A 26,244-nucleotide genomic window follows, 5' to 3' on the forward strand; every position below is an offset into this window, starting at 1 on the left:
GAAAAGGAAATTAAAGGAAGAAGGAAAGAAAGCCAAGAAAAGCAAAAATAAAATGAAAGCTAATGGGCTAGCTTTATATATACACAGAATCATACCTAATTATATTAATATCTTTTTATTTATTTATTTATACAGCCACAAACAAACAGCCAGACAGACATACAGTCAAGCAAGCAAGCAGGCAGATAGACAGGTAGATAGACAGGTAGACAGACAAACAGTCTAGCCATGATGTACACGGGTTAACAAGAGAAAGGCTATTTTTTTTATAAAAATTAAAATAAAGGGTTACACGATACCTAGTAAAACAAAAACAAAAAAAAAAGATTCTCGTCCATAGCCTGAATGAAAAGAATAATGTATATATGTATGTGTGGGGAAACCGGACCTAATTTTTTCCAACCCACATTCAGATATTCACATGTGGATTTACTCTCTTGATCCAGACGATCCATTTTCAATAATACTTGCACATGATTTCACTTTAATAGCCATCCTCTACCACTACTATTTGTTATTTTCTGTTTGCCATTTGCTGATACTGCTACTGCTGCTACTGCTGCTACTGCTGTTACTGCTGTTACTGCTGCTAATACTACACACACACTATCTATATATACTCATTTAAATATCTAATTAATCATTAGCTATTTAAAGATGTAAAAAAAAAAAGAAAAGCTTCTCATAAACCCCTTCGACTAATTCTCAAAAAGACACTCTATTAGCTTAATTGTATATATATATATATATATATATATACACTTGTCTTGGACGTCTGATTAACTATGACTGTGTGTAGAGATTTGGGGTCTTTTTTTTTCATAAAATAAAATATTCTGTCACACACATATATATAAATAAAAATATTTTTTTCTCTTGATATTTTTATTTTCTACTCTGAACGTTTGACATCTTTAACCAAATTAGGGTCTTCTCTGTTGAGTCAGATTAGATAATTCAAACTTGGAAAGCCTTGTATTATATGTGTATGTGAAAGGTATTCTTCCTTCCCCACCAACACATGATGAGACACACTGAACACAGTAAGCAAGCCACACTCTATCAAAAATAAATAAATTATAGATTGAAAGTATACAAGGGTTATTTTATCACACATCTATATTTGAAACAATGCTTAGGTTTTTATGATATAGACATGGATCATAATTACTAATACAAGGCCAAGACAAGGTAAAGCACAGATATCCAAGCAAAGCCGAGAAGAGGAACTATATAGAGGCACAAAGGCAATCAAGGCATTGTGTAATTCAATACATTTAAGGTTATTTCCTGTTGCTTATTTGTTTGGTGGCAGTAATACTTGGATGTTTTTTTTTTTTTTTTAAAAAAAAAAAGGCAAGTATGTGCACACATTCAAACAAATGGATAGTCAACCTTTATTATATGTAACCTATATACTCTAAAGAAAACATAGATACCCAATTGATCAAATTCAAGCTTACGACGCTATAGTTTTTTAATTTAGCACTCAGTCTATATATATATATATATATATATTTGATCCTTTCTTAAAGAAACAATAATAATAATTCATAATAATTGATCAATCAGCACTTAACCACAGCGCATCTATCTTTTTTTTTTTTTTTATTATTTCATTTTGCCAAGAAATCATTGAAATTTCCCTTTTTGTGTCTTCTTACTATCCTTACTACCATTATTATTATCTTTATTCCTTTGCTCATCCTTCATATTCTGTTGGTCCAAAGTGCATACGGCGGCCTATCATCATCATCATTATTATTAAATTCAAAAAATGTGAAACTAGGTAGGAATAACCAAAGGTTCCCTTTTTGTTTTTGTTTCTACAGGTTGTACATTTGTACGATGCTTAACTACCATCAAAACAATAATAATAATACTATAAAGGACAAACAAATATATATATATATATATATATAAAATATCAATCGTTGTACTACATTGTGCTTGTGCTTGTGCTTGTGTTTGTATGTGTGTGTGTGTGTGTGTGTTTTTTTGATTACCCAAAAATGGCCATTTTCCTTTTATTCCTTCTTTCTTTGAATTTTCCCAGGATGGTTGGATTTCAAGGTAATAGATGTCTTGTCTATTGGATTTTATTACCAAATAGGACAATATTTTTTTTTGAACTTGAATTTGCTTTACACCACAATATATTCATATATGAATAAGTAAGAAAGAAAAAGAAATTCAATTTCTTTACTTTACTTTACTTTCTTTAGTCAATTTTTTGCTTTGTTTTGCTGCAATTCTAATAGGTTGTGCTGCAAAAAGAAAAAAAAACCCCAAACCCAAAAAGAAGTTGCGTTCAATCTTATATGGATATATAAAAGAACAAAAATGATATAAAATAAACAAAGCTGTGCATATTTTAAAGAAGAAACTATTACCTAATTGATTCCACTGTCCTTGATATATAACCATAACCATAGCCATAACCATGGTGATAAATGCATAAATGCATAAATCAGAATTCTCTTTAAATTTGACAAAACAAGGCACACACACAATATATATATATATATATATCTGTGTGTGTGTGTGTGCATACAACGTTCAAAGTGTTAAAAATAATTAATATATCTAGAAAAAAAAAAGAGTGTGTCTGGGTGGGTTATTGTGAATTACTGCGTAAGTAAATCAATGAATGACTGAAATTTGTACTTGTGCTTGTGCTTGTGTTCATGCTTGTGATAATGATGATAATAGAAAAATAGAAAAAAAAGAGTAGATAATGAGAAAGGGAAATATAAAGGGTAAATGCATATACAAATACATACACAAAAAGCAAAAAGCAAAAAAAAAAAAACAAGGTAGATAAAATAAGTTTATTATCTCCTTGCTTAATGTAAAAAGAACAAGAGGAACAAGAAGAGTAAGGATAAAAAAGAAAAGAAAAGATAGTAAGGAATAGTTGTAAAGTAAAGTAGTATAAAGTAGTGTAAAGTAAGAAATTGAATTGAATTGAATTGAATTTTTTTTTTGGAATGTTGTTTAGAACTGAAGGATGATTCTAACTGTACTGTCTGCCTTAATTTCCCACTCGACAACAATAACAGAATTTTCAAGGATGTGCTGGGCAACGACTGCATCCTCAACTAGTACCAGAATTGTGTCACTCTTGTGCTTGTTAGTCTTGTCTGTCCGGGATTGGATATCTCCAGACGGTACCTTTGAACGTCTCCACAGCACATCCGATACTCGGTCGGTGTGAAGAACAAGCAGCGAACATAGTTTTATGGTCAGTTCCTCGACAGTCAGACTCTCCAGTCGGATTCTCTCCAATTTTTCACAGCCGGTTGGTATATTTGACAAAGGGGTCATCATCATTGACTGGGATATCGACTGGTTCCGATAAGGTGTAGTGATATCCACATAAAAGGAGAGCGCTACAATATTTAATATCAAATAAGATATATATATATATTAATAAATTAAAGGAGTGTATATAATACAATGCTATTATAACAGAAAGAAAGACAATATAATTATCACTTTAATTCTATCATCATTCAAACTCACCAGGAACTTTTGTTCTCTTGTTGGATTCTGTTGGACTGGTTCCAGAAAAGGATCTTTCATAACTTGAGTGAGACTCGGTCTCGTAATCTTTTTCAAAAGGGTATTCGTATCCTCGCTTGATACCCAAGCAGTTGGTGTGGTTTGTCCAGTCACTGTCATCCTGAGAAGGAATTGAATTGATTGAATTGATTGGAGTAATTGGAGTGATTGTAGTGGAGGTAACATTGTTACAGATAGTATCAATAGTATTGTTCGTGTTTGTGGTGGTGGTATCATTATTGTGGCTATTGTTATTAATAACATTACTGTTTAGACTATGTGGGTATCCGAGTCTGGAACCACTGTAGATGATCGGTTGGTCATAGGAAAAGGGGTGTGGTACTTGTGTTTGGTGTGGTAAAGTGATGGCATTGGATACGTTATATTGGCTCATCTGGCCAGTGACAGTTTCAGAGCCCAAGACCGTGTCTGTGCTAAAGGGCACAGAAAAAGGGCGCAAGGCGAACGTGGTCGGGGGTGGAGGAGTGAATGTCTTGTGGAATAGAGAGGATGGCGCTGTCATGGTTCTATTGTGGCTTCTAAGCTGGCTATTTCTGTAGCTTCCTGTCCCTGATCCAGTTCCAGTTCCAGTTCCAGCTCCTGATCCTGATCCATTATTATTATTACTACTACCACAACCACCACCACTACTACTACTACTACTACTACTACTACTACTACTACTACTACTACTACTATTATTATTATTATTATTACTATTACTGATACTATTAAACATTCCTCCTGAATGTCTTTGGTCGTCATTTGCAGCGTGGCGAAATGAATCGAGACTAGGAGATGTAGGGATTTCGCCAAAGATACTGTAGGGCATAGGATGGTTGTACATGAGCCACATGGGATTATTCTGCAGATCTCCTTCAGCTACAAGGGTAATTATATAAAGCAAAAAAAAATTGGGAATGGGGAGTCAATATGATAGGCTCGATTGCTTTGTAAGACATCATTGTCACTACTATTTACTGATAGTATTACTTGACATACTGTACACTTTGTCAAATTGCTTATTAATTTGCTTGGCATCATCTTTGTTTTTTCGTTCTGCTCCCTAAAAAAAAATCAAAAAAAAATCAGCCTTTTGTGGTTAGGTGAAAATAAAAATAAAGAAATTCTCCTCCATCATAGCCCTAAATTTGTAAATCCAGACACACACATAATATTATTATTATTTTTTTTTATTTTTTTTTTGGCTTTACTTACTTTGTCTCTGAATAATTTGATTTTACTAAACGAACGTTCGATATAATTGTACGATCCAAATGATTTTATTGGCTCGTCTTCGGTTGGAAACTGGCTACTCAGGTCAGTGAAAGTCCCGGCCCAGAGCATGGTAGATGGACTATTGAGGTCAACCTCGGGCCAGAACACCTGGCTTTCCATGTGTGCTCTTAGTGGGATTCCCTTGACACCCTTGATGCGTGAAAAGTCGGTAGACAGACAATTGAACCGAGCAAATATCTTTGCGCCTTCGCATCCGTTCCAGTCAAAAGTGATCTTGTCAAAGCTTGGATACTGTACATTATGTACACCACTAGATTGTTTTACATCTAAAGATTAAATGTATATTATAGCAACAAAATAATAAGAAGTTAGTATTCTATATTTCTTATTTATATTTCTCGTACCAATATCAATGGCTCTGGCTTCATCAGAGCATTTCTGTTGGCTAACCCAAAACTTCCAATAGTTGAGTGCAACTTTACGGTGGGATGGATCATGAAACATTATGACCAATGTACTGGTAATAATCCCATCGAACCCCTGGCGATCGTTGAGCTGGATAGCATAGGCCTGACCGCGGTTGAGATATGTCACCGGGGACTCTTCCGTCTTTTGAGTAACAGCAGTTGGAGCTAATGCAAAATAATAATCAATCAATCAATTGATCGATTTTTTATTTTAGTAAATAAAATTAAAATTCACAATTTGACTAACGAGATGAAATCAATTGAGTAACCCAACCCACACATATACATATATACATATTTGTATATATATTTGTATATATATATATATATATATATATGTGTGTGTGTGTGCGTGGCTTATAAGAAATAATTGGATATATCAATGTATTAAATATATACATATATTTTCTGTGGTCTACTGTATTGCTACTGTATTGTTACTGCTACTGCTATTGCTACGTATTCATATTCTTATTCTTATTGAAAAGATAATAGTGAGAATATATATAGTTACCTTGTAGGACAATATTGAAGCGTAAATGGCTATTTGGTGTAAAGCAGAAAAATAGATAGATATATAAATAAGAACATGTTAGCACGTGTAAGTAATGATGGTGGACCGTGCGATCCAATTGAGTGTCTGCCCTAAAATACTCCTTGGAGGCCTTTTTCTCTTTGTATATAAATTTAGGTAGCAATGATCTTTGCCACTGTTATAACAAGAACGTGGAGGGCAAATAAAGAAGGAAAGAAAGATAATGATATATATATATAAAGGAAATCTCCATTTTGTTTAAGCCAAGCAAGGGTTGCCACTACCTTCCCCTACTTCCCCTCTCTATGTATCTATGTACTCCTACCCTTCCTCATCATCCCTCTCTACCTATCTCCATCTATTTCCCTTTGACTTCTCCAATAAAGTAGATAGTCGATCGTAATAAGATGTTTTCCTGAGTCTATTCTCTCTTCCCTTTTTTTTTTTAAAATCATTCAGTTCTCCTTTTTTTTTACTCTCTTTCTCTCGCTCTCCTTCCTTCTCCTCATTTATTTCTCTAAGTATCTATGGTAGCCTTTTGAAATCATGCTGTGGCTTCCTTTTAGCCTTTTGACTTCTTTTTTTATATATATATATATATTCTTTTCTTTTCCTTCCCTTTTTATTTGCGCCTCCCATTTATTTATTTTTTTATAATAAATAAAATAGATGCATATTTTATGCACATGAATAATAAAAATAAAAATAAAAAACTTACGTTTTAGGAGAATCTTCATCAACTGGATCTGGCATGGTCGGGTGTAGTGTAAAAAAAGGAGGGCATGTTGTTTCGATTGAGTGTTTCATAAAAGACGATGCTGTATCGGCCACCATTTCTGCCGAGTGCAGAGAATACATGTCGCGTCTGGAGAGAGTGTCGTTTGCACTCTGGTGTCGTGGGTGGTATCTAGACTGGGTAAGATGTGAGGGCAGACCACCGAATGAGACACCAGGAGAAGTAGAATGGGGTCGTTTTCCATGGCTATTAAGTCCATCCGAAACCATTTGCGGAAATGCCGGATAACGAAGTGTATTACTGTTACTGTTACTGTTATTGTTATTGTTGCTGTAATTATAGCTATTATAACTATTATAACTATTATAGCTATTATAGCTATTATAACTATTATAGTTATTATAGTTATTATAGTTATTATAGTTATTATAGTTATTATAGTTATAAGTATTGTTGCTGCTGTTGTTTATGCTGGTGTTGTTACTGCTGCCAGTAGTAGCTGTAGCTGTAGTTGTGGTTGTGGTAGTAGTTGAAGTAGCAGTAGGGGTGGTGTCATAGTGAGTCAGAAGCGGCACGCGGGAGTTAGTGTTTGAAGAGGCAAGGATGGGAGAGTTGTTGGACTGGAGAAGGGAAGAGCTGGAAGAATAAGGTGTTGTGTGGGACCCAAAGGTGGTTCCGTCTCCAAAGGCTGGGATGCTGGTGAACCCGGATGTGGCAGAATCTGTGGAATAGAATCGAGAAGTTGGCTGGAGGTCAGTAGAAGACAAAGGAGATGTGAGGCTTGCTGGAGAGATGACCGGGTTAGAATGATTGTTGTTGTTGCTGTTTTGATGGTTTTGGTGGTGGTGGGTATGGTGGCCATGCTCTAGGATTTCTGGACTGGAGAATGTGGTGTGGATTGGAGAGATATGGGGTGAGACACAAGTGCGCGATGGATATTCAAAGGTTGGTGTCAACATAATAGTGATGTATTCTTGTGTTGAATGTGACCGAGACAAGGATGATAATGTATTAGACTGACTGGCGTGCTTATATGTTGAAGGATCAGGGGTATAGGATGGCCTATGAATACAATTTTTTTATAGTTATATTTATATACAAGTTATGTATTATATATTATACTATATTTTATATTATACAGTATAATATATTTTAGAATAAAGCATAAAATAAAATAAAATAAAATAAAATAAAGTAAAGTAAAGTAATACTAATACTAATACTACTGCTACTGCTACTGCTACTTCTAATGCTAATACTAATGCTAATATCAACAGTAATACTAATGATACTGGAAACATAAATAGACATAAAGAAAAGCCTAGCTCAAAAAAGAAAAAGAAACAACCAAACTATCCCTTTGCCCCCTCAATATCATTACTCTTATCATGCTTCATATTCATACTCTTACTCTTACTATTCCTTTGAAATCACTACTACTACTACTACTACTACTACTACTACTACTACTAATTTTAACTTTGTTTGCCAGAGATAGTACCCGACTTTTAGGACTAGAACATCTTTTCTTATAAAAAGTAAAATAAAAAATAAACTCTTTACTAACTGTTCCATTGGGAGGCTCTTTACACGTGCATTGGATTTGTACAAGTGGCAAGAGGGGTTGTAAATCATACTTTTGTGGCTAGGCATCATTCGTACGTATATCTGTATATATATATCAATCTATCAAAGTATCAATATATCAATGTATCAATGGATCAATTAATAAAAGGCTCTTTTCTTACTACACAAAATAGTAAAATAAAATAGAGTCCAATAAATTTAGTATTTGGAGGGTGATTTGTAGACTGTAGACCAAGAAAGGAGTACAGATGATAAGCTTGACATTTGCATGCAATGGATCACCAATTTACCTTGTAATAAAGTTTTATTTCTCTCTCTTACTTTCTATACCTTTTTTTTTTGGTTTTGGTTTTGGTTTGCTTTGATTTGATTTCTGGGTGCACGGCCAACGATTTACTGAGCGATTAAAGATAATATATAAAAAATACAGGATTTCAATTATAATAGTAATAAAAGATAGCCAGACAATTACTAGTTAAATCTATAAAAAAAAAGAAACCAATAAAGCAGAATACATATATAGATTGTATTTGTATATAATATTAGTGTGAGTAAATATACATATATACATACATTATATATATCAAGGACATTTTGAATATGTAGATATATACACATGTAAATTGTAGGTTAAAGATGTATAATATAAATGCAATGTAATATATCAAGCAATCAATTAAAAAGTGGTTATCTGAAATATACAATATACATAAAGTATATATCAACTTAATAAAACAAACAAATCAAATATATAAATAAAAGGGGGTAAAGGAGGGAGGGGATCTTAAAAAAAATATCCAAAAAAAAAGGTACCCAAACGTACATTTATACATACAATTATACATACAATTATACATGCAGATATACACACAATGTATATATATATATATATAAGCAAAGAGAGGAAAGGAGAAAAGAGAGCAAAATAAAAAGAAAAAGAAAGAGAAATTAAAGACTTGCAATTGATAATAGATTCAATTACTTCCTTTTGATCTTAAAGTAAAAAGGGCATGAAAAGTTTATCGTGCTACCCACACGTTTGACTCTAAAGTGGTCTGAGCATTTTTCTTATATCCGATTTAAAGCAGAGAAGTTTGGTGTACCCTAAAGCACCCATACGCACAGGAACACACACACACACACGCAAAAATGTAAATGTAAATGTATAATTTCCAAACCTTTATATATATATATATGTGTGTGTGTATTTGGTGGCAAAATCCTACAAAAGGATAAAGAGCTGTATCTTGATTAACTAAAATTATCGATCATATTAAGCTTGTCATTCTTATTATTGGTCTTATTGGTCTTATTATTGTTAGTTAATACAGACACTGCATTTTCGGTTCTTTTTTTTTTTTTTTTTTTAAAAAAAAAAAAGGGAATTGTATGTAATAAATGTTTTGCTTAACAAGATGTAATAAAACAAGTAATCGATCATACAATAATATTAGAACAGCTGTCCTTGATGTATTAGCCATTCGAGTCTAATCCTGGTGTCTCTTTTTCTTTTGTAGAAATATACTAATTCAAATATAACTCGGGGTACCATTTTTTGACATACTAACAACCCAATGTCAATGAAAATCAATGAAAATCAATGATATCAGGGAGAATTAACTCGCAAGGTAGCACATAATAACAAAAAAGAGATACAGATAGTGCTTCAAAAATAAAACCAAAAAAAAAGGGGGGGAGTGGGAGAATCTAGCTGTCGAAAAATAAAAAAATAAAACAATCAATAGGGAGCACCTAGAATATAACAAACATTTACCTATCAAATTATTACAATTAGGATTTTCTTCCAAGGGGATTCCTCTCTTTGTTTTACTTTAGTTCAAGAAAAATATATATATATAGACCGTAGATCTTGCGAGGAGAAGAAGATATAGAGCTACAGAGAGACACTAATACATAAAAGAAAGAATAAAGTCATATCTGTCTATGCTTTGACACCAGCCAATAATAAGAATACTTTGAACATTAGATAGCAATCTACTTTGCTTTATATCTTTTATATACATCAAGCTTCTCACCTATATCTCAAAACACTAAAGCCAAATTAAAAAAAATTAAAACAAAAACTTTGTGAGCATAATATCACATAGAGCTTCTTCTTATTTTGTCGTTGTTTTTTGTTGCTGTGGTTCAAAAGGAGTCAATGTCAAAAAGAAAGTAACCAAATACTGAGGGAGGGGACCACCTAAGCATGGGGAAATATACCAAATTAAGAATAATGCAAATGTTGTTGGTTCTCTATTTCTCTATTTATTCCCTTTTTCTATTAGTTATTTGTATTATATTATATTATACATATGTGTATATGCTTTTTTTTTAAAAAAATCTCATTGGTTTTATAATCAACCCTGATACCAATAATTACCAGAACTGTTATGATTATTAAGCTACATTATATTTATGTATATATGCCTTTGTTACTGAGCCATTTATCAAATTCAGAAAGACCACAAAAAATATAATAATAATAATAATAATAATAACTATAATTCTAGTCAAATCCTAGTTTATCCAAGTTTCCCAATATATCAAAAATATATAAAACTCATTTTTAATCTAAAATCCCAAAAAATAATAATAATAAAAAAAAAGAGGTTTCTCATGTCCATTTTTTTCTTTTTGACAAAATCGATAGTTTATAGAGTATAATGTATTGTGTACTATCTCCTGCAGCTATCAAAGCTCATGCTATCTTGTTCTCTACTCCGTTGGAATCATTTTCTCCTATGGGAGCCAAGATCGGTAAAGAAACCTTAGTAAGGTATCCAAAGTATTGTCTTTATATATATATATACATACATACATATGCATCTTTATGTATGTACCTGTATGTACTTGTATGTACTTGTATGCAAATCAAAGCCTAGAACTGACATTTTATTTTTGGGTTTGGTTTGGTTTGGTTTGGTTTTCTTTTCTTGCTCCTTCTAATTTATTTATATAAATATATTTTGTGTTTCCAAAAAGTCAAAGTGCTACTGAATTTAGAGTTGATTGAATAGAAGTGAACCTCAAACTACAAGTAACTTGTCTCTCGGAGCAAATATCCGATCAGAAACACAAATACAAAGGATAACATCATCAGCACCATCATCATCATAACTATTATTATTGGATACAAGGTTTATCTATATTTTTTGGGATCATTCAATATTACAAGAGTGGTCTTGATGCCTTTAAAAGAAGAACCAAAACAGCTACTAGTCTTTTATGCTAATTAAATATATTATTACTTGATATTGCAAATATATGTATATGTATCCAAGGTATAACTTTTTGTTTCTTTAATGAGTTGATAACCAAAAGTACAAAATACATCTTGTTGAATATTTTTGTCTCTACGCATGTATGGTGTAATGTCCTACTCTAAATTATCCATGCGAATCAGTATAGTCACGTAGTTCTGTAGCCATAGAGATATATTATTACCACAGGGTTTTCTTTGATACGCACTTGAGACTAACAGTGTTACCAAAAGTCTAAGTTTATGTAACGCACGATCCATCAGACTAGTCACCACGAGATAACATCGTGTCTTTTTTGTGTTATTTATTTCCTACTTCCAAATCAATTTTAAGAAATGCACACACGCACAAGCAAGTAAGCAAGCAAATATTATATATATATATATATTAGCTGTACATTTTTACGTTTTATGTCTGTTTTTTTTTTTTTTTACCTTTTAGAATTACAACCTTGGCACTTGAATTCTACTAAAATCACGAATGGTGCGATGCTGATTGCTTCTTTTCACACTATCATTATCACTACAATTATTACAGGTATTATCACCATCGATCTTTTGCATACAAATATATGTATATTTCCCACACACCCTATTTAGTACAATTTATTATTGTTTTATTATTATTATTATTATTATTATTATCATTTCACTCTAATACAAGATACATATACATATCTACACATATCTAAATATGTGTATTTTTTGTGTGATTTATTTTTGTGTGTGTATACATTTTTTTTTGTACGTGCGCGTGTACGTGTGTAGTATAGCTTGTATAATATATATATATATATATATATCTTTAGTTCCAATCCTCTCCATCAAATCCAATGAATCCCTAAATATAACGATGAGTTCTAAAGCAATATATCTAAAATCATCTTCTTGTCTTACCGTCAGCAAGAAGATCGGGAAATATTTCTTCTTTTCAATCAATGAACACCCTAATGAAACCAAGCGAAAATATATAATTATATACATACAGCATACATTAGAATGATGTTTTGAACATGTATAGATCACAAAACCTACAGTTCCAAGCAGATGTCAAACGACCGTCAATACAGCTTCCGGCATCAAAGTAGTTATCTCCTCCTGACCCATCAAATCCAAATCGAAAAAAGTCATCTAAGCACAAGTACAACGTGTGGCAAGAAAACCAAGAAAGATAGGTATGCATATCCAGTCCACAGTTAACAAATTATCCTCATCATCAACTATTATTCTCCTTTTTGTCTGTCTTATTTGTGGCATTTGGTCACAATAGGACAACAACTTACAAAGTATATCCTTTCTGCATTGCTCTACACCACCAAAAGTATCTTTCACATAAGCCTCAAGCTCTTTATCTTGATCCAGACAGTCTAATCTGTCCAGAGTTCTGATGATCGGTGTCAAGATACGGGAAACTTGGTTATACTATAATATTTGCATACATATGTGCCATGTATATCATTCCCTTTTTATTTTAATTGCCTGTAATACCAACATAAATACATTTACTTACCTTGTCAATAAACATAAAAGAATTCGGTACATTCTTGTCACCCAAGTGAACAGCACTGCTTCCAACCCAAGAACCTCCCCTCTTTTGAGCGCGTCCGAGGATCTTTTGCATCGCACGTCCAACTCCAGGACAAGTCTGGATGCGCTGCAAGCCTTGGCCAGTGTTCGTGAGTCTATAGGGACTTGAGGAAAGTAGATCGCTGTCGGCCAAACTCCAGAGCATAAACATCTCATGCACAATCTCACGCCACAGACCAAGCGATTGATGCACATATGCATATTGGTTCGAGTGGCTGTGGGTCAACCGATGCCCTTGTCGGCCAGCCATAATCGCAAGGGAGTAGTTTGATTCTGTCTTTGCTGGGTTAAAGTACTTTGCGAGATACTTTGACATGCGTTCACAAGGATCTCTGAAAAAAAAAAGAGAGAGAGGGTGGGAATGGAGTTATTACTCAAATGATATTATTTTATATTATATTATATGTATATGTATATGTATATATATATATATATATACCTGTTGGCTTTGAGATATGCGTGGTTGTCTGACAAAGAAGACAGACATCTCTCGATATCTTCTGCAGAAATATCACTGTTTGCATACTTTTTACCCAGCTGTTCTACCGCACGTCTCTTTCGTTGAACCTCGGCATCAATCTGTTCTCTGGTCTTGAGTTCAGGTGCAATTTCTCTGGTTGCAAGAGCAATCAAATCATCGTGAAGCACATCCACTCTGTTTCTTTTCTTCAAAAACTCATAAACTGTCTTGATAGGAATAACACAAGAAAATCCCAAAAGCTCCTCTACTTCTGGAACCACCGAATCCTACACAAATAAATAAAAATCATATATATATATATATATATATACATATAATTATGAACTCATGTATGATCAGTACCAAGTTATATATGTATATTTATTTATTTATTTATTTACCATTAACATATGCATAAGCTTTCCATAGTTTGAGCGCATCTTTTCAGGATTCATGATCTTGAACCTATTCGATCCACCCACATAAGAAAATGAATTGATAAACAAACTATAATAGCAGCAGCCATACTTACCGTCTTCCGACTTCAAAAACACGCTGGAAGAAAGCCTCGTTTTCTCTAATGTTACGCTTTGCAAAAAGGCGACTTCCAAGCTTGTAGTCTCCAGAAACCAAGAGACCTGATATAACTGCACATATATCCTTGATCTGGAGCACAATCCGCCTGGCCTTGTTGGAGTATGAAATGATGTCGATCTTGTCTTGACGCATTGCCAAATTATTATCCTGACCCATCAAATGTGTATGTATGTATATACTCGAGCAAATAGAGCAAGAGATAGAAAAAAGAAACAAAAGAAGAGGGAAGGAAAGGGAATATAAAGGGAAAGAATTATGCCTCGATAAGACAGTAACTTACCAGTATATTCGGATACATTCAAAGCTGCCTCAAGCCTATATACCAAAGAATCAAAAATCAAAATGTTCATATCTCTTTGATCCTGCCAACAAACACACACACACACGCGCGCGCGTATATATTATATATGTATATCGCTATTAAATCAAACACTTACAATCGTAGCATATTTCTCTCCTTTTCATCCAGCCGAAGAGGAACGGTCTTTGCTCTTTTCAAGTAATATATGTATTTATTTAATGATTTATTTAATGATTTAATTATTTATTCATTTATGTATGTATTTGTTGTCTTTATATATAAATCCAAGAAAAAGCAGTAATATTTACACATGTATACACTCGATATAAACCTCACCTTGCTGTCATCCATTCGCCCAAGGTCGCACCTCCACCGCTAATCACAGTACCATCCAATTCACCAGAGCTTGTCAATGTACTGCTACTCCCCTTGCCTACCTTGATCATTCATATAAAAAAATACATATATATACATATACATATAAAAGTGTTACAAAATACTAACAGTAGCAGTAGTAATAGCATATATCCAATTGCTTATTTCTCCATATATATATATATATATATATATATACACAATGTTCTTACCTCATTATTTGACAAGAGGATTTCAGTCACATCTCCATTGACTACTGGTTCATCTGAGCCATTTGCAGGTGGCTTTACGATCAAGTTTTTCATGGTGTGTTTACGGCGGTTACCAGTTCGATGAAGCATGGCTAATTCAAAGAACCGATATATAGATATATAAATCACACACACACATACACATACATACATATATATATATAGCGAGAGAGAGAGAGAGAGAGAGAGACAAAGATGAGGAATAATAATAGTGAATATAGAAAATTATGACGAATTGAAACAGTAATTAAACACACCATGACACACTTCGCAAAAGTCTTCATCGCACTGTTCACAAAAGACAGAAGCCTGGAGCACAAGAGCATTTCGTAATTAGATAAATAAGATGTGCATCATTCTCTTTCTCTCATTTTTTTGTTTTTATGTTTTTATGTTTTTTTTTCTTCTTCTTCCAATTGTGATGAATAAAGAAGCAAGTGAGAGAATGAGGAATGGAGGGAGAGAAGGAGAAAATTTGTATAGACTTCATCGTTGGGACATTATTATTAATTAGTTAATTAATAATGTTAAAAGTCTAATAGTATGAATTGATATTCATTAAGAGTGACTATATATATGTATAATAAAGAAAAGGTAGAGAGACATGTAGAGAAGCTTTGGACAAAGAAGAAGTAAAGAAAAAATAAAATAAAAAAAACGAAACGAAACGAAACGAAACTAAATAAAAACGAAACGAACCTCTTGATCCTTGCACTCCACACAAAAGGCTGGAGTTTTATTTAAAGACATTCTTTATATTATATTGTATTATATTGCCGATGTTCAAAGTGTCTATGACAGTGGTAGTAGTAGTAGTAGTAGTAGTGTCTTTTTTTTTATATAATTATGTATTATTCTTTTGCACAGGCAAATGAAAATAACCCTATTTTTTTATATTATATTTTATATTATAATGATGTGCTAAAATCACCACATAAAGAACTTCGAAAAAAAAAACAAACAAAAAAACGTAACACGTGACATGTCAAGATTATGCCAATGTACAAGATCACACACGCATATATATATATTTTATTAGTATTTTTTTTTATCAAGAGGTTATTTTAAACTTACAGAAAAATTCTAATAGTACTAATTAAAAGAAGCATAATATAATATAGATACAACGGTATATATATATATATAATCATGAGCGATAATAGTATTAGTAATAGTATCAATGAAGACTTTGTTAAAAAGATTGTTAAGAATCTAGAGGATCCTCAATGCATAAAAGACATTTTAGAAACCTCAAAACAAGCTGGCACATTGTCTAATGTAATTAATAAAAAAGATCTGCATGGCGATGCAGTTGCTCATTATGCTGCCCGAGCTCATGCTTTGGATCTATTAAAATTATTACACAAATATGGAGCTGATCTTGAAGCCATCAATGACTATGGTAGGCAACAACTGGTTTTCTTCTTCTTCTTCTTCTTCTTCTTCTACTTCTTTTAATTTCATTTCATTTGACTTGATTTATTGTGAGTCTGTTCATCTCTTTCTTTCTATCTTTTTTGTACATACATATATATATACATATATATCAAATTTGAAATCAATTAAATTAAAGTAAAGAATAAGAAGAAGAAGGAAAATAATGGTAGCATTTTTTGGATCTTTTTTTCTTTTAGGTAGACGACCTATACATGAGACTATTGATAATTTTGAATGCCTTTTCTTTCTTGTCACTGAATGCCATGTTGATGTTAATGCATTCAAACGAGGAGATTGGACACCTATTATGATTGCTGGTAAATATATGTATACGAATATGTATATTCATAAATACATATATACATGATTATTGTCTGTCAACAATCCAATATATATATATATATAAAAATCGTTCATTCATTCATGCATTTTTTGTCTTTTTTTTTCTCCTACACCTACAGCCATGAAGGGCTACTTGGAAATTGTTCATTTACTTTCAAATTCAGGCGCATTGTTGAATCTTTCCACTAAAGATGGCAGGACAGCCCTTCATCTGGCAGTACAAAATGGTAAAAAAATACCTAATACATTTATATATATATGTATGCGTATCAATTAACTGTACACATTTATACATTTTAATAATGACAAAAAAAAACAATATGATAATTGATTGACAGTCCATTTATACAATTACTAATTTCTTGCCCACGTATATCTCTCCATATATCTATCTATCTATCTATCTATCTCTATTGTAAAGGACATGTTGAGATTTCAAAGTTTCTTGCAAAAGAATACCCTGGTGCAATTACAATGAGTACAAAATCGGGACGTTGGCCTTTACAAGTAGCCACCGCTCTTCAGGAATCTCCTGACGCAGCTTATGAAATCACAGTCAGTCTGATATCTACCTACACATCTAAAGCCAATTCCGTACCAGACTCGCTCTTGTTACTCCTACAGCACAAGGATAAATCCGGCAGAAATCTTCTCCAGGATGCAGTAGTGGCGCACAACCTCAGACTGGTCGAATATCTATTAGAAAAGAAAGATGCCTTTGCAGATGAACCAGACTCCCTGGGACGTACTGTCCTGCACCATGCAGCCATGCTGGGTTACACTGATATACTTGATATTCTGTCCAAAAAGGCACAGTGCTTAAGCTGGGATGCGCTCGACACATGGGACCATTGGACTCCGTTAATGCATGCCTCGAGAGAAGGCCATCTTGAGACTGTGCGCTTCCTTTTAAGAGTAGGGGCAGACCAAAGTCTACGTGACAAGCAGGGAAGAACAGCCTGTGAATTAGGCAAGTACATCATATATATATATATATATATATTCTTGTATACTTTGAGTGAGCTTTTGTACTTACTTATTGGATATACCTTTTTTTTTCTTTTTGGTCCATCAGCATCCCTTTGGAATCATGATGATATAGCTAACCTACTTTGTGTAATCAAAACAGAGACATAAGCCATTTAAACCACAAAAATAAAATAGTATATATATATACATTCCATCTGTGTATGTGTTTGTACAAAACATATAATCTTTATAAGTGTTGACACAAATATATCATCATTTTGTTATGAATCATTTTCCACACTTCTTTAATCTTTTTTTTCTCTCTCTCTCTCTCTCTCTTACTTTTTCTTTGGTTATGTTGATCTTAATACTTGAGCACTCCTACTGTCTTTACCAATAAAAGAGAAAAATATCTTTTAAGCTACAACATAATACATACTATATAGACCCTAAGCCCATATCATATATATAGCATATACAAAAAGAAAAACATTTATTCACACACCCATATATATATCAAGAAGCAATAGTCTGTATCTAGGGATGACAAGTGTTATGAAAGAAACCTCTCACTCCACTCTAAGAAAAATATAAAATAAAGAATGGAGATGTGGGCGGCTAATTTAGTTCAACTACTTGATCAGCACCTGGGAAATGAGGAACCTGGAATCCGTATTTCTTGGCCAAAAGAGGGGGAACAAAGCGACCACCCAGGAAATGATGTTTGCCTTTAAAAAACTCTGCGCAAATCTTTGGGGCCGTGAGAGACACAAGAACATCTGGCTGGAATGTTGCCTCTCCAGAAGGTCCTTTCTCTACGTCCCATCCAGAAGGTATGTCTACCGATACAATCGGCAAAGAAGTGGTCTGAAAAGCCTGTACGATCTCTTTAAATGGCTCGCGCACCTGGTTTCCATGGAAGCTAAATCCAAAAACCGAATCGATTACCACATCAGCCTCGTTGAGATGAGATACAAATGCCGATTCATAAACAGGCACGCCCAGGTTCTGACATTGCTTTACAAGACGTTGATAGAGATCTTTGTTGGGTTGCTTGGGATAATATAATGATGGTTTGTAGCCAAAATGATACAGGTGACGAGCAGCCACCAGTCCTAAATAAACAAAATTAATATATAAAAAGCTATTGTTTGCTTGTCCTTACCATCACCACCATTATTTCCTATGATTATTATTATCATTAGTAGTAGTATAGATATTAGCAAAATTAAGGCTTGAGTTGTGTTAATTCCTTATTGTTTTTATTTGATTTACCTGGACCGACACACACAAGAACACGGGAATATTTCTCGCTGTTATAAGTTTTCTGAACAGCTTGAGCAACACTAAGTCCAGCTATAATAAGAATAAATAGATTTCCATTAATGTCTTTGTTGAAATTCATTTTTTTTCCTTGTTCTTCTTCTCTTTATTTTTTTTCTATTTAGTTTGGTTTTCGTATAAGAGCAATAGTAAGAGCAAAGGCAGTAACAACAACAGTAAAGAAGAAAACATAATCTTTTTGAGAGTGTGCATCAACTTACCCAACTCCATGAGCTGATCGACTGAAAACCCGCCTGAAGCTCCCATGAGTTCCTCATCGATAAGCTGTGCTACTTTTTGTGATAAAAACTGTACAGATTTTGGTCTTGTTGGTAAAAAAGAGTAAAATAAAAGGCTGTCTGGCTGGTGATTTAATGAGGTACATTATTACCTTGAATGACATTCTTTATTATGTAAGAGTTTAAGTAAAGAAACGTTTATGCAACTTGCGCTTATTTTCTCTCTTTCTCTCTCGAATACACATATTAAAAATCCTCCTACAATATAAATAAATTAAGTCAAGGCTCTAATTTTTGGCCTATCAAATATACTCATTATTTAATCTCAGAAAAAATGTGCTTTTATTTTTCAAAAAAAAATAATCAAAAAAAATAAAATAAATATATAAATAAATAAAATCAATGCTTTCGGTCTCACAAAAAAAACCCCCCAATCTTTTTTTATGAGACTTGATTGGACTCGACGTCACCAATGAACTCCGACTTCTTTAAAGATGTACTTGAATTAAACCAGAAAAAGAAGAATATAAAAAAAAAAAAGTGGAAACAAGAAGACCAAAAATAAAAGAAGAATACATATATATATATATTTTTAAAAGAATATATATATATAAATATATCGAGCAATGGACACGATCACTCATAGGTCCAGGCCGATCTTGCTTCTTCTCGGCTTATTATGTTTTTTATGCATTACACCCGTATCAGCTCTCTATAAGTCACAGGCCGGTGTATTCGACTGGTAAACCTTGTCATCTAACTGTTTATGATATGTATATACTTATATCTCTTATTAATTGTGTTGTTATTACAGGCATCAGAGTTGGATTGGAAAGACGCGTTGGTCATCCAAACTCGACTCATCTCACATCACTGTTGTTACTGAACGCAATGTAGTGGCATCATTGAACATCGATAATGGCGAGTTGGGTAAGATGATGATACAACAATTCTTTTTGCTTTCATTTTCTTTGGTGATGAATTATGTTTGCGAAAAAGAAATTGTATGATTCTTATTCATCACATCACATCATTTTATAGAATGGCGCCAAGTATTGGAAGAGACTATTACCCACGCCAAGATTACCAATGGTGGTAAGAGCAAAAGAAAGAAATGCTTTCTTTTAAAAAAAAAAACATGAAAAAAAAGCTCATTGAAAGAAGTAACTTGAATACATTATATGTATATTAATTCTCCCTTCTTCTTTACATATGTACATTTATCTGTATATGCAAACTTGTTTTTATTAAAAAAAGGTATCCTTACATTGACTGATGAGGCTGGACATGCCCAATACTGGGATCGTACTACTGGAACATTAGTGTGGGAGCGTTATGCTGGTCAAGGTGGTCAACCCGGTCAATTCAATATCATTGTTTTGGAGGATGATCATGTAGCTTTGTTTGATGGAAAGACACTTGTCAAGCTATCTGATAATGCAAAAGACTTGTGGACTTGGGAATTAGAAAATGGGTAAGATATATTTTCTTTTTTTCTTTCTTTTTCTTTGGAACAGTGTACGTGTATATGTATATATATATATATGTGTGTGTATGTGTGTGTTTGTGGGTGGGTGAGTATTTGTATATGATCAAGTTAAATAACACAATATACATGATACTTCTTTTGCTTCTTCTTCTTTTATAAACAATATAAAAGTACCGGAAACGTCCTTGCTCTTCACTCTTTAGCCGAAACACTTTTTGTTATTACATACGACGGAACATCCACTATTTACTCCACAGCTTTAAATGCGGCTACAGGAGAGGTCTTGACAACTACACAGATCCCTTGCCGTGTCAAGGCTGATGAGATCTCTGTCATTGGAAACTACATTATGTGGATTGATCATGATGATATTAAATGGAATGAAATCGGTACTTCTACAGTGGCTATTACAACCGCAAAGGTAATTTAAATATATATGTAGTTGTGTTAGAAAAAGAGGGAGTGAATAACGAGTCTCTAATATTACTATTATTTGACGTAAATTTAGGAACTTGTTGGTTCTATTGACTCTTTTGAAGTTGCCTCTCTCGAGTCTCTTCATTTGATTCCTTCCGCTTGCAAGCCTGGATTAGAGACCTTTGTGTTCGGTGCAGAAATTGAATTAGATGAACTTATTGGTGCCACTGCTGCTGCATTCCGTATTTCTGCTGACGGTAGCTCTTTGGAATTGGTCAAGAACCTAGGTGTTCGCGTAAGTATTAAAGCCAACAAAATAATATAGAGAGAGTATATTAATAAACATTTATGGACCTTAATTATTTTAATTGTACGTACAAATCCTATAGAAATCATTCGATGATGTTGATGTTTCAGATTCATATGTTGCCGTATTCTCCACAACTTCAAAAGATACATTTGCTGTTGATGTCTTGAACAACGATCCTTCTATCGGAACCCACCAGATTCACATCTACCACGATTTTACTTTGACTGGTGATATTGCTCACGCCAAGATTCTCGATCTTTCCGATTTCCGCATCTTTATTGTGACCGCAAGTGGCTCTACTTTTGTTTATAGCAAAGATGGTATTGTCTGGTCGCGTGAAGAAGCAATGGCCCATGCGATTGATTCAGAATTCCTTGATTTACCTGAGAAGCAGCGCTGGACACAAATGGCCGATGAGATTTCAGAGACTCCTGAGGAACAGGCAGTTGTTGGACCGGTCACTCGCTATATCCGCCGTTTGACTACCCATGTTGCCGAGCTTCGCAAGGTTCCCTCCTGGGCCATTGAGCGAGTCATGGGTGTCGTTAGCCCACCAGCTCAACAAAAAGCCAATCCTGCTGCAGTTCTGGCTGCCCAATCTTGCTGGACAAACCAATCATACCACCAGCAACAGAAAACTAATGAGGATGACGATCTTTATCGCGACAACTTTGGCTTCCGCAAACTGTTGTTGTCTGTCACAAATACCGGAAAGGTCATTGCTCAGGATTCGGCTAATAAAGGTGCAATTATCTGGAGCAGATACTTTGCTGATGTCGAATTTGATCATGTATTTGTGGTTCGCAACTCTGCTGTAAAGTTCCCACCCTTGATTGTGGCAATCGGTCACCAGAATGATGGTGGTTATATCTACAACCACTTTTACCGTCTCAATGCGATTACTGGAGAGGATTATGTATCCCAGATTCCAGAGGCAGAAGAATTCTTTGAATCGGTGTTGATCACCGAAGCTGGTGTGGACAAGGTTATGCGCTTGCCGGTTGAAGATCCTGAAGAGCATACACAGGTGCTGGCGATCTACGAGGCTGGTACTAGCCGCATCTACATCTACCCCGATACCACTGGCTCGCGTGAGGCTTTCACAAAGTTTATTCCCAATTTTTACTTCACTCATCAAAAGTCAAAGCAAGGCGGAGAGTTCCGTGGTTACCAGATTGTTGAAGGATATCGTGGAAGCCTTACCGCATCCGCCGTCTGGACACTTGGATTCCCTGCTGAAGAAAAGGTTGTTGCTCTTGCAAGCCGTCAACCGGACGAAAAGGTTGCTTCCTTGGGTCGTTCGTTGGGCAACCGCAATGTGCTTTATAAATATCTCAATCCTCACATGTTCACCGTCATCACCGCAATTCCTGAAACCGAAACACTTTTGGTTCGTGTTGTTGATGCAGTCAAAGGATCGATTCTTTATGAGGCCGTTCATCAAAATGCCGACACTATTCACAACGAAGTTCATGTAGTCCAGAGTGAAAACTGGGTTGTTTACCACTACTGGAGCAACGGTCCTCTGACAAACGGTTACGTTGCCGTAGTTATGGAGCTTTACGAGGGAGAAAAGGAAAACGAACGTGTAGTGAGGTAAGAAATAACAAATGAATGAAAGATATTATATATATCTACTTTTTTTTGTAATGTTTTGGGCGAGAGTAATTTACTTGTTCTATGAAATACATTATTAGTACCGAGTTTTCTTCCTTTGAAGATATCAAGCCCTACGTTCAGTCTTCTGCATTTACATTCCCTTATCCTGTTCGTACGATGGGTGTTACTACCACAAGACTTGGTGTATCTAACCGTGAAATCATCTGTAAGTTCCCTTGGTTTTTTTGGTAAGAAGTTTATTTCGTCTTGACTAATCATATATACATGCATACATACATATATGTATTGGTTTGTTTGTTTCATATAGTCGGTCTGGAATCTGATCAGATCTTGGGTGTTACCAAGCGACTTTTGGACCCTCGTCGTCCTATGGATAAACCTAGCAAGGATGATACTGAGGAAGGCTTGATGCCCTACGCTCCAATTCCTGATGAGCGCCGTTCATTCTTATCATATAACGAACAGGTAAAAAAAAGACACAAAAAAAGCCTTCCTTACTCACTAATGTGTATATTTTTAAAAACACTTACACAGGTTGCTGGTATAAATCATATCATTACTTCTCCTGCTCTTCTTGAGTCGACTTCACTTGTATTCGCGTATGGTCTCGATACATTCTACACTCGTTCATCACCTAGCAAGCAATTTGATGTCTTGAGTGAGGATTTCTCCAAGTCTCAGCTTCTGTTAACCATCGTAGGTCTTATTGTAGGAATCATGGTAGCAGGCCCAATGGTCCGTAGAAAACGTACAAATGGCTTGTGGAAATAAATAAACTCTCCACCCAAGAATAAAATAAAATAAAATATAACAAATATATATACATATTTATATATGTATACATATATAATTCAAAACTAGGTGTAATATTATTCTTCGATTTTAATAAAACTTTAGAGTGTAAAGAATTCGGACCAAGGATACTTTCTTCTTTTTAAAAAAATGATTTCTTTATTATGTAGCTTATATATATTGGCAGGTAAGTAGGTAAGTAGGTGGGATATGTGGTGCGTGTTGTTTGTATTAAAACAAAAAAAAAGAATACTAATATATTTGTAGTTATGGGGTCTCTGAATACGATTTTCTCTGAGCTAAGAGAGAGAGGCCGACCTTTACCCACCAGCCAATATTTTCCAAAGCTTCTTGCGACTTTAGTAGCGGGAAGGCTTGGAATACATGAATCATATCCTAATCGGTTGCAATATTTAGTGGGTTTGCGAATTTATATATTTTTCCAAAAAAAAACAAGGAGACTATATATTATTATTATTATTTCTTACCTCGTACTCTTCATAGTGAACGGATGATGTCTTTGAAGCCTTGATCTTTTCAACGATAGCCCTGATTTCGTCTCTGAGTGCCTCACATCCACCAGACTGGAATAAGAGTGGTGGAAGATTTTCAAAGTTTTCGGCAAATAGTGGAGAGACATAAGGATGCTTTCTCATAGTCTTGTATTGCTCTGCTCCAAGGTAGTGAAAAGCTGGGTTCTGATGTGTTTCGGTTTTGGGTGGTAATGGTAGGTAATCAAACACAGGCAAATCATCACAACTCATGTGTGAAAAAGAGAGATCTACCCAAGGCTATAAATTATAACAATAATTCAATATATATATATATATATTTAGTAAAGTCGCTTTTGTGATTGTTCTAATCTTCTGTAAGATAAAGATTGAGCTAGAAGGATACAGTGTTAGAAGAAAAAGCGAAGAAAGAAACCCCATACCGACAAAAGGACAGCGCCTTCTGGCATAGGCAGATGATGGTCTCGTAAGTAAAGTATAGTGGACATGCAAAGGCCCCCGCCCGCTGAATCTCCCATTAGAAGTATATTGGAGGGGTCCATGTTTTCCCCAAATAGTGGATCAATAAGGTTGAGAAAAGCTTGTACAGTGTCGTACAATGCCCCAGGAAATATAACCTCTGGAGAAAGCCGATAGTTGATAGCTGAATATAGCAATATATTAAATCAATATATACATATAAGTATTTCAGAATGGACCATGGTAAGCTGATGTAAGCATAAATATACAGACATACAAGTATCTACTAAAGTATAAAGAATTAAAGAAAAAAGTCATGAAAGATAGATTTACCCAAGATTCTTCTTCCTGTAACCCGGCATATTTTATGTGTAAAGTTACGGTGAGTCTGGGCACTCATGGTGCAAAACCCACCACCATGAATGTAAAGAATGACTTTTTCAGTGGATCGAGGGCGAGTCTCGCCCTTTGGATAGACCGGTAGTGATAGCATGGTCGAGGGATCTTGGAGGCTTTTGGCAAAACGCGAATTAGTCCAAATGCCTTGAATGGTGCCTGTTTGGATCCACTCTCCGCTGATCAGACGCGTTCCGTCTTCGGCTTCATCGGCGTCCTTAAGGATACCCCGCAATTGTTGGCGTCTTCTGACACGGAAGGTGCCATCCTCAATAAGGCAGGTCAACGGAGTAAGAAAAGTAGGTGCAGAAACCATGAATCGCCAGAAGTCCACGCTGCTTTGCATACCATGCTCACATATGACTTGCATAGAGGTTGTGAACACAGTTGTCTTTAGATCCCAGGTTGGTTTTCTTGGCTCATGGGAGAACCGTGCCCATAGCTTCTTGGCTATTAAAGTAGAAACTAAAGGGAGCTCAAGAACGTAGCTACAGAACTCTCGAAAGATTGCAGGCGGAGGGGATGTGCTTTGGTAAACCAAGGTTTCTTTGGGTGCCAATAATGGATCGCCGTTTTCTTGAGGCGCAGAAATGCAGCAGCCCTGTAACTGGCACAACTTCAATACTTCTGTGGCTGACATGGATAAAATGAAATGGAGGAAATGAAGTGAATAAAGAAGAGAAAAGAAAGAAGAGGAGCTTTTTTTTATTTTTTACTTTTTTATTTTTTGGTTTAGAAACTTATTATCATTTTCGAAGTTTTTATATTTATATCATTTATACATGCTATGCTCGTGCTTTATGCCTGTTTATCATCACCCTAATTTTTTTTTCTTTAAAAAAAATGTATTTTTACTTTTATTTGTTTTGATCGTAGCTTGCAGTGATTCTGAATATATCCCTTTTGAGCTTATAGCTTTTTTGGCTTTTTGGTTTTCTTTAATACACTTGTGGAGTCGCCGATTATTTCTATTTCAAA

At 34.5% G+C, this 26,244-nt stretch overlaps 6 protein-coding genes across 6 annotated transcripts; 2 read left to right on the top strand and 4 right to left on the bottom strand.

Annotated features, from left to right (window-relative positions):
• Positions 1-923: 923 nt before the first annotated feature.
• Positions 924-2,445, bottom strand: PHYBLDRAFT_175651 (hypothetical protein; the record flags this gene model as incomplete). The annotated part of the gene is made up of 6 exons (XM_018437538.1): positions 924-1,059; positions 1,464-1,467; positions 1,665-1,743; positions 1,840-1,882; positions 2,207-2,267; positions 2,394-2,445. 6 exons carry the CDS (start codon positions 2,443-2,445, stop codon positions 924-926), a joined length of 375 nt encoding a protein of 124 aa, XP_018283949.1.
• Positions 2,446-11,988: 9,543 nt separating this feature from the next.
• Positions 11,989-15,799, bottom strand: PHYBLDRAFT_128753 (hypothetical protein). Its single transcript, XM_018429240.1, has 14 exons — positions 15,661-15,799; positions 15,219-15,270; positions 14,923-15,053; positions 14,672-14,772; positions 14,472-14,525; positions 14,315-14,349; positions 13,970-14,156; positions 13,839-13,902; positions 13,417-13,724; positions 12,901-13,309; positions 12,674-12,812; positions 12,426-12,521; positions 12,288-12,337; positions 11,989-12,231 (listed from the first exon to the last, which is right to left on the bottom strand). The coding sequence occupies exons 1-14, from the start codon at positions 15,709-15,711 to the stop codon at positions 12,196-12,198; spliced, it is 1,713 nt and encodes a 570-aa protein (XP_018283950.1). The 5' UTR covers positions 15,712-15,799; the 3' UTR covers positions 11,989-12,195.
• Positions 15,800-16,024: 225 nt separating this feature from the next.
• Positions 16,025-17,917, top strand: PHYBLDRAFT_184002 (hypothetical protein). Its single transcript, XM_018438868.1, has 5 exons — positions 16,025-16,363; positions 16,596-16,715; positions 16,860-16,967; positions 17,162-17,714; positions 17,816-17,917. The coding sequence occupies exons 1-5, from the start codon at positions 16,111-16,113 to the stop codon at positions 17,832-17,834; spliced, it is 1,053 nt and encodes a 350-aa protein (XP_018283951.1). The 5' UTR covers positions 16,025-16,110; the 3' UTR covers positions 17,835-17,917.
• A 410-nt stretch (positions 17,918-18,327) lies between these two features.
• Positions 18,328-19,435, bottom strand: PHYBLDRAFT_152939 (hypothetical protein; the record flags this gene model as incomplete). Its single annotated transcript, XM_018433031.1, has 5 exons — positions 18,328-18,824; positions 18,875-18,892; positions 18,985-19,065; positions 19,254-19,341; positions 19,424-19,435. 5 exons carry the CDS (start codon positions 19,433-19,435, stop codon positions 18,328-18,330), a joined length of 696 nt encoding a protein of 231 aa, XP_018283952.1.
• A 380-nt stretch (positions 19,436-19,815) lies between these two features.
• On the top strand, positions 19,816-24,013 carry PHYBLDRAFT_80500 (hypothetical protein). The gene is made up of 10 exons (XM_018443588.1): positions 19,816-20,013; positions 20,086-20,201; positions 20,313-20,366; positions 20,529-20,745; positions 20,932-21,181; positions 21,269-21,472; positions 21,567-23,083; positions 23,185-23,312; positions 23,415-23,572; positions 23,642-24,013. Exons 1-10 carry the CDS (start codon positions 19,898-19,900, stop codon positions 23,876-23,878), a joined length of 2,997 nt encoding a protein of 998 aa, XP_018283953.1. The 5' UTR covers positions 19,816-19,897; the 3' UTR covers positions 23,879-24,013.
• A 153-nt stretch (positions 24,014-24,166) lies between these two features.
• Positions 24,167-25,906, bottom strand: PHYBLDRAFT_152941 (hypothetical protein; the record flags this gene model as incomplete). Its single annotated transcript, XM_018433032.1, has 4 exons — positions 24,167-24,295; positions 24,388-24,690; positions 24,834-25,054; positions 25,204-25,906. 4 exons carry the CDS (start codon positions 25,904-25,906, stop codon positions 24,167-24,169), a joined length of 1,356 nt encoding a protein of 451 aa, XP_018283954.1.
• Between the last annotated feature and the right edge of the window lie 338 nt (positions 25,907-26,244).

This window comes from Phycomyces blakesleeanus (assembly GCF_001638985.1).
Source record: "Phycomyces blakesleeanus NRRL 1555(-) unplaced genomic scaffold PHYBLscaffold_40, whole genome shotgun sequence".
NCBI classification, from domain to species: domain Eukaryota; kingdom Fungi; phylum Mucoromycota; class Mucoromycetes; order Mucorales; family Phycomycetaceae; genus Phycomyces; species Phycomyces blakesleeanus.